The 7448-nt window shown below is 54.2% G+C and overlaps 1 protein-coding gene across 6 annotated transcripts in view; it reads right to left on the bottom strand.

Annotated features, from left to right (window-relative positions):
- The window catches only part of TRAPPC3 (trafficking protein particle complex 3), an 18591-nt gene extending 11151 nt beyond the window's left edge, over positions 1-7440 (bottom strand). For 2 of the 6 annotated variants that reach the window (XM_011955316.1, XM_011955321.1), the window contains exon 1: positions 905-1082. In XM_011955316.1, the coding sequence (XP_011810706.1) occupies positions 905-946 (42 nt within the window). In that variant the 5' untranslated portion in view covers positions 947-1082. Of the gene's footprint in view, positions 1-640; positions 1083-7359 lie in introns of those variants that run through there. The other 4 variants (XM_011955318.1, XM_011955317.1, XM_011955315.1 and 1 more) reach the window with 4 other exon arrangements.
- Between the last annotated feature and the right edge of the window lie 8 nt (positions 7441-7448).

Here is a 7448-nt window from a genome sequence, read left to right as displayed (position 1 = left end):
CCAGGCGTGGTCGTGGGCACCTGGAATCCCAGCTACTCGGGAGGCTGAGGCAGGAGAACTGCTTGAACCTGGCAGGCTGCAGTGAGTCAAGTTAGTGCCACTGCACTACAGCCTGGGTGACAGAGAGAGACTTCGTCTGGGGGCGGGAGGGGGGGAAAAAAAAGAAAAATGACCTAAGTCTGCAGCCCCAGCCCCTAGTTCAACTTTATAGGACCATATGGTGTCCAACTATTCCCCGGGAAAGAAGGGAGCCACCCACTCCATAAGGGGCACCACTCACTGCTTACTCTGGCCCATCTCTTATTTCATTGAATAAAACGTTCCTTTCTGGCATGACCAGTAACTGAACATCTCTCACAATACCCACGCCACAGTGCTAGTCACTATAGCCTAAGAGTATAGCCTAACAGTCTGAAGCATTAGCTTTGGAGTTAAACACGGGTCCAAGTCCTAACTTTCCAGGTGTAAATGTGAGCAAATTACGTAAGCTCTCCAAGCTGTAAAAACGGCAATCATGTTATCCATCTGATACGGGCTACTCTGCAGATTAACTGAGATACTGGAATGCATGTAACGTGCGTGGCCCGGTGCCTAACACACAGTAAGAGAGCAGTAAGTGGCAGTTACTGGTATTTATTACCGTCGTTGTTGTTGTTGGCTTAGGACAGAGCGGCACTCAGGCCTTGGGGGCGGGGTCTCCACGGGAAAGAGGTCTCCTCCGGGGAACTTCTCCGACGGTCCCCTAACCTGCCTGGGACGCCCCGGAGTGATCCAGCAAGAGGCTTCCCCCTGCCAGAGCTCACAGAAGGGCCCTTTTCCAAACGCGCCTCGGGCTCGGCGCCGGGCCCCTTCCCTGTACGCCTCAATTTCGCCCCGCCCGCCGAGGTCACGCGCTCCAAGTTACCATTTTCTTGCTCTCGGTGCCACGGTTCGCCTGCCTCGACATGGTGCCGGCCGCCCCGCCCCACTCTCCTAGCCAAGGGTTAGCTCGGCGACCCCTGCAGACGCCGCTCGCCTAGCCACTGCCCCTCAGCCCAAGGGACTGACCGGCACTGATTCACTGCGCCTGCGCGGCCTGCCGCGGGGCACCACGGGACTCGTGGTCCGGCCGACGTGGGTAACTCCCGTCCAACAAACGTCGGACTACAACACCCAACAGCCTCTTTGGCAGCACCGCCTCTTAACGCAATCAACTACCACTCCCGGAGTGCTCCGCGCGCGCCTGCGTGGTAGAGCCCAGCTCGCCCTGGGCAGCATCCCAGCCACTGGGTGGCGTCCGCAGCCTTCAGTAATCCTGGGTAATCCACACGGTTCCCCCGGTCCCCCTCCCCCCGCGCCCGGCTCAGAGATGATGCTCCGCAAATTCCTCTCTCGCCAGGGTTGGTCTTGGAAAGTCCCTCTTTCGAGCTAGCTTCTTCCGCTGTTGCGATTCAGCTTCAGAAGCTCCCAAGATGTCCCAGAAAACTAGCAATGACTCACAGAGAATTGGCTTCTTCATTAGAAAAATATTTAATGACCTACTATGTGCCAAGCATTTCGCTAGTGTCTTTCTCTTCAGACTGCCATCTGTTCCCAAACCCCAAATGCTGCCAGCATCTGCATTCTACCACCTGTGGCCTCGTGATGGAATATCCAGTCTTTTAGATAAAGTTCAAGTCACTTTCTCCCACTCCCTCCCCCTAGAACAGCTACACTGCCTGGTTCCCGGGAAACAAAGATCACTAACTGTCGTGGCTGTCAGTTCTGAGTTCTAATCCCAGTTTTGCCATTTTAGGCAAGTTGCTGAATCTCTCTCAGTTGTTGTAAAGATTGGTGAGCCACGCATGCCCAGCACTTGGGTGCATAAAAGGCATAAAATAAACGTGTATTCCCTTCCAGCCACCCTCCAAAAACAAGCCAACAAACAGGCCCCAGAAACACGAAGGGAATGTGCTGGCTGAACCCTCACCCATCACCAAGGGGAAGTCTACAGTCCCTGACCACAGCTCTTTGGTTTCAGCTCCAGCGGTCTCTCGGCTGATCAACTCTGAGGAAGCTGGGCTGGGGGGTCCCTGAGCACTCTGTTCACTTAGGCCTGGTAGCCTGACTGTAGCAGCTGCATTCTGGCCCCTAGCCCTCACCATGACAACCAGCCTGTCCAGACATGAGCCAGCCAGGCTAGGGAGGGCTGGGGGAGCCGCTCAGGCTGCAGGCTGGTGCCCAGGGTTCCCCCAGTCCCTCCCTCAGGTTGCAGGACCAATCATTATTATACCCCTTTCCCCAGACATTCTGTTTCCTCCCTAGAGGCAGTGACCCCTCACTCTCCATCCTGTGTAATGCCACAGGGGAAGGAGCCAAGGGCCAAGGGCTCTGGGAAGGAACTTGAGGGTTGGTTGGGGTTGGAGGAGGAAAGCAGGGGTCAACTAGCCCCCAAGGGCCAGCTCATCTTGAGAAGAGGCCTCTGCATTCCCAAGAGAGAGGACAGCTGAGGTGAAAGCTGCAGTTGGCCAGCCTGTCTGTCGGTCTGGGCTCCTCCCTGCCGGCTGCCCTTGGCTGCCCACAGAAACCTGAGTCATACTCACGGCCAGCGACCCGACCCCACCCTGCCTGCTGTCAAGCAGGGCGGTTCTAGAGAGACTGGAGGTGGAGCCTTTCCCTGCCTGTCCAACAGCCTCTGAGATTTTGCCTCTCTCTGCCTGGGATTCCTCCTCTTGGCGTCTCTTCCTCTTTGGGACTTGCAGTGTCATTAGTCCTGAATTAACAGTGGGGGTGGGGGTCATCTCAGGTTGATCTATATGATCCCCTCCTCACTCAGATGGGTTCTTAAAGGCTTCTTAGGCCGAGCACAGTGGCTCATGCCAGTAACCCCAGCATACTGGGAGGCAAAGGCAGGAGGAACACTGTAGCCCAGGAGTTTGAGTCCAGCCTGGGCAACATAGTGAGACCCCCATCTCCCTAAAAAATAATTTTTAAAAAGGCTGTTCTGTTATGAAATAGTCACCCTTTTGTTTCTTTACTAACAAAAATAAATAAAAAACAAAAACAAAAAAACGAGCTGAGCATTGTGGCATGCACCTGTGGTCCCCAGCTAGCTACTAGGAAGGCTAGGTGGGAAGACTGCTTGAACCCAGGAGGTGGAGGCTGCAGTGAGCCATGTTTGCACTACTGCACTCCAGCCTGGGTGACAGAACTGAAACCTTGTCTTAAAAAAAAAAAAAAAAAAAAAACTCCTTAGACAGCTGTTCCAAGGATTCTCGGTATGGTTTCCATCATTCCCAAATCCCAAACCCTCCCTACAACCTCTAGGGGCCAGGACATTTGGGAACACCAGATGACCCCTTGCCACCCTCTTCTCCTTCTCCCTAGAAAACAACACAACGGATAGCTTTCTGTTCCTATCAGGGGCTCTAGACAAAGACTCTCTCCTAGGAACCCAAAGGGTTGAACCTATTTAGTCCTGTATCTGAGTTCCCCGCCTCCCCAAGAGCTGGAGGGGGAGGGGCAGTTGGCATCACCAGCCCCAGGGAGTGGGCCCTGGAGGCTGTGGCCCCCTAGGAAGGCCGGTGCTGATTAGAGACCCCTTGTTGCTGCAGTGCCTTGAGGCTGGGGTGGGAGTGCGAATGTGATGCCTATTCTCTCTGCCCCCACTGTGAGGCTCCTCCCACTTCCTGCAGTACTCTGTGGGTGTGGGAGCAGCATCCAGGGCCTCAGTCATGAGATTTGTAACTTTGTTAACTCCCCCTGTGATTTCCTTCACCTCTCCATCAGGTTCATCCTGGATCCTGCCCCACCAAACCTAGGAGGCTGAAAATGCCCTTGCCTTTCTTCCCCTAGGGGAAACAGGATGGAAACATATATATATATATATTTTTTTTTTTTTTTTGAGAGAGTCTTGCTCTGTTGCCCAGGCTGGAGTGCAGTGGTAGTGGTGTGATCCTGGCTCACTGCAACCTCTGCCTCCCAAGTTCAAGTGATTCTCCTGCCTCAGCCTCCTGAGCAGCTGGGACTATAGGCATGTGCCACCACGCTTGGCTAATGTTTTTGTATTTTTGGTAGAGACTGGGTTTTGACATGTTGGCCAGGTTGGTCATGAACTCCTGACCTCAGGTCATCTGCCCACCTTCACCTCCCAAGGTGCTGGGATTACAGGCATGAGCTACCCCGCCTATTTATACTTTTTTTAAATATATTTTTTTCTCTCTTTTCTCTCTCTCTCTTTTTTCAGACAGGGTCTCTGTCATCCAGGCTGGAGTGCAGTGGTACAAACATGGCTCATTGCAGCCTTGATCTCCTGGGCTCAAGTGATCCTCCCATCTCAGCCTCCTGAGTAGTTCAGACTACAGGCATGCACCACCATGCCTGGTTAATTTTTTGTATTTTTGATGGAGACAGGATTTCACAATGTTGCCCAGGCTGGTCTCGAACTCCTGAGCTCAAGCAATCCGCCTGCATCGGCCTTCCAAAGGGAAAGGAACAGCTCACTCATGCCTGTTTCCATGCAGAAGGAGGAGACCGCCTCGGGCCACGATCACCTCTTGCCCTGAGGAGACTGCCCTGGTCCAGAGGTCCCTGTCCCTCGCGCAAAGACTGCAGAGAATGCTGTCGGGACTTCAGCCTCTTATGTTAGGGTTTCAACAAGTACCCAACTTGCTCCTTCTCTGGGATGTCTAATATTTGTGGTGCCCCATGCAGCGTCACCTAGCCCCAAACTCAGAGAGACGTCCACTCTTAACCCTCTTGGTTGCTGGGGCCTGGGATCCGCCAGGGATCCTGGCCAGTGAGGAGGAGAATGGAGAGGAGTCCACTTCCTCTGTCCACCGACTGTCTCAATCACGGAAAATGGGTGCTCTCCAGGCACCCCCTCAGCCATCCTCCCCGCACTCCCCGTGGACTCCTCAGCAGTGCGGGAAGCCTTCAGGTCTGGCCAGGAGGACTGTCATTTAAGCTGCCAAACCCCCAGATGCTCTGCTGGTCTCCAGAATCAACATATTATGAGTGCCTCACCCTCAAGCTAGGGAAGGGTTCCTCAACCTTAGCACTACTGACATTTTGCACCTGAGAATTCCTTATTGTGAGGATGGTCCTACGCAATGTAGGATGGTAAGTAGTATCCCTGGCTTCTACGCAGTAGCTGCCATGTTTAGAGACACACCCCCCCACACACACACCGCCATGTGTCTCTAAACATGGCTAAATGTCTCCTGGGGGGCAAAATTACCCTTGGTTGAGAACCCCTGATGTAGGCTAATACCAAGTGCTGTCTCTTTTTAGTCAGCTCCCCACAGTCAATCCCGAAGACAATAGATTTCCAGTTCTAAAGTCTGCTCTCCCTTCCTCTACTGAAAACCCTCATGATCTTCAACAGCTCCCCATGCTCGTTTCCAAGCCATTTGGCATTCAAGTCCTCCTGCGTCGGCTGTCCCTGACCTATCTGTTCATTTTTAGCTGCCATTTCCGCCTCCACTATTCTTTTTGTTTGTTTGGCTGTTTGTTTTGTTGTGGCAGGGTCTCATTCTGTTGCCCAGGCTGGAGTGCAGTGGCACGATCTTGGCTCACTGCAATCTCTGCCTCCAAGGTTCAAGCGATTCTCTTGCCTCAGCCTCTGGAGTAGCTGGAATTACAGGCGCACACCACCACACCTGGCTAACTTTTGTATTTTAGGTAGAGACAGGGTTTCACCATGTTGGCCAGGCTGATCTCGAACTCCTGACTTCAAGCGATCCTCTCACCTTGGCCTCCCAAATTGCTGGGATCACAGTGTGAGCCACCACAGCCAGCCACTATTCTTGAACCGTAGACAATGGTGGGTATCTCACTACTCCCATCCATCCATCCATCCATCCATCCATCCATCCATCCATCCATCCATCTTCATCCCTGCAGTAATCTCAAGACAAGGGGTGGGAGGTAGGAGAAGAACCATCCCAGAGGGCTCTCCCCTTACGTGTTTCTGAATTGTGCTGTCTGTCCACTGCCTGGGTCAGGTCTGGCCTGTCCAGCTCTGGAAGAGGCAGACTGTGAGGCCTCTGACCCCACAAAGGACTGTCATGAACTCCAACATGCCCGCAGTCCCCGCACCCTGCAGATAAGATGACTGACACAAAGATGCGGGATCTGCTTCTCATCCTTCCACTTTTACTCATCAACGCCTTTATCACCATTATACTTACTTACTGAGCACTTCCTAGATGCCAGGTTCTGTGCTCAGCACTTCATTTCCATTGCCTTATTTAATCTTTACAAAGACCCCAAGATACCTCATGGCACTATTATTTTTCTGATTTTGTAGGAAAGCAAATTAGATTTTAGAAAAGTTAAGTTGCTAGCTCAAGGTTGCCGGCTCCAGTTGCCGCCCTTCTATCATCAACCTTTTCTAATGTTTTTGGGCCAGAGGGGACACTATTCCCTTCCCAGGCCTTCCCAAGAGTGTCCAAGCCCCCAGGTATGCACACATCCCAGGACAGGCTGCTCCCAGGTTGCCTGAGCTGGTGACCCTTTTGATTTCCACTCTATCCCTCCAAATGGCCACTTTCTGGAGCTGCTAAAAGGAAGGAGGCACTGGCGGGAAGGGGGGCAAGGGGGACAGTATCTCACTGGGCCTAATCTCTGGACAATGAAGAACTAGAGAACTGACCTTCTAGAAGTCAGGACAAAGGGCAGGGCTAGGGTGGGCAGGGCCCAGCTGCCCCTCCTCCTCCCCACCAACCCAAGTCCCTGCAACAGCACCATCATCCATCCACCTTCCCAGCAAGCTCCCCATTCTGCCCCGGGCTGGGCCTGGCTTGGCTTGAAGCCCTCACCTCAGCTGGCACCAACAAGGGGGCTGGGAGTCCACTCTGGAGGGCTGGGAAGAAGGGCTACTTTAGGGAGTGGATTCTGGAGGGGGTCGCCACCCCCTCATCGACAGACCACGGGGAGAAAATCCTTCTGGGGTGATTGGCGGGGTCGTCTGGTGGGGGTGGGGGAGGTTCAGGGCTAGGACCACCCAGTTTGGAGCCGGGAGGGACCCAGCAGATTAGAGACCTGGATAAGGCAGCTGCGCAGGGCTGTAATTACCCCAGAGGAGCAGGGAAGACACAAGCCCAGGATGCCAGAGCAAGGGCGGCAGCAAGACTCCAGGACCTCTCCCCAGCCCAGCCATCAGCAGGGGAGAGAAAGCGAAGCCCTTTCAGGGGCCTCCTTTTGACTCTCCTTCATGCCTCCCGACGTCCCCCGGGCCGCTTCGGTTTAGGTGGGTTTGAGAAAGAATTTGGACTTGAAGCTGCCCTCTCAGCCCCAGCGCCAGAGCCCCCAAACTCCAGGGTGGGAAAGGGGAGTCCCAGCCCTGCTCCCCCTCTCCGCCAGTCCCCGCGGCGGGTGAGTCACCCGAGCGCTCCCTACATAGTCCTCTGGCGCTGCGGCGCGTACCAAGGTGCGGACGCAGGGGGAGGCATCTGGCGCGGCGAACTCCTGGAGCCGTGGCGCCCGCT

This window comes from Colobus angolensis, unplaced genomic scaffold (genome assembly GCF_000951035.1).
Source record: "Colobus angolensis palliatus isolate OR3802 unplaced genomic scaffold, Cang.pa_1.0 Scaffold4, whole genome shotgun sequence".
In the NCBI taxonomy this organism is placed as follows: Eukaryota; Metazoa; Chordata; class Mammalia; order Primates; family Cercopithecidae; genus Colobus; species Colobus angolensis.
This window is presented reverse-complemented; position numbering and strand designations above follow the sequence as displayed.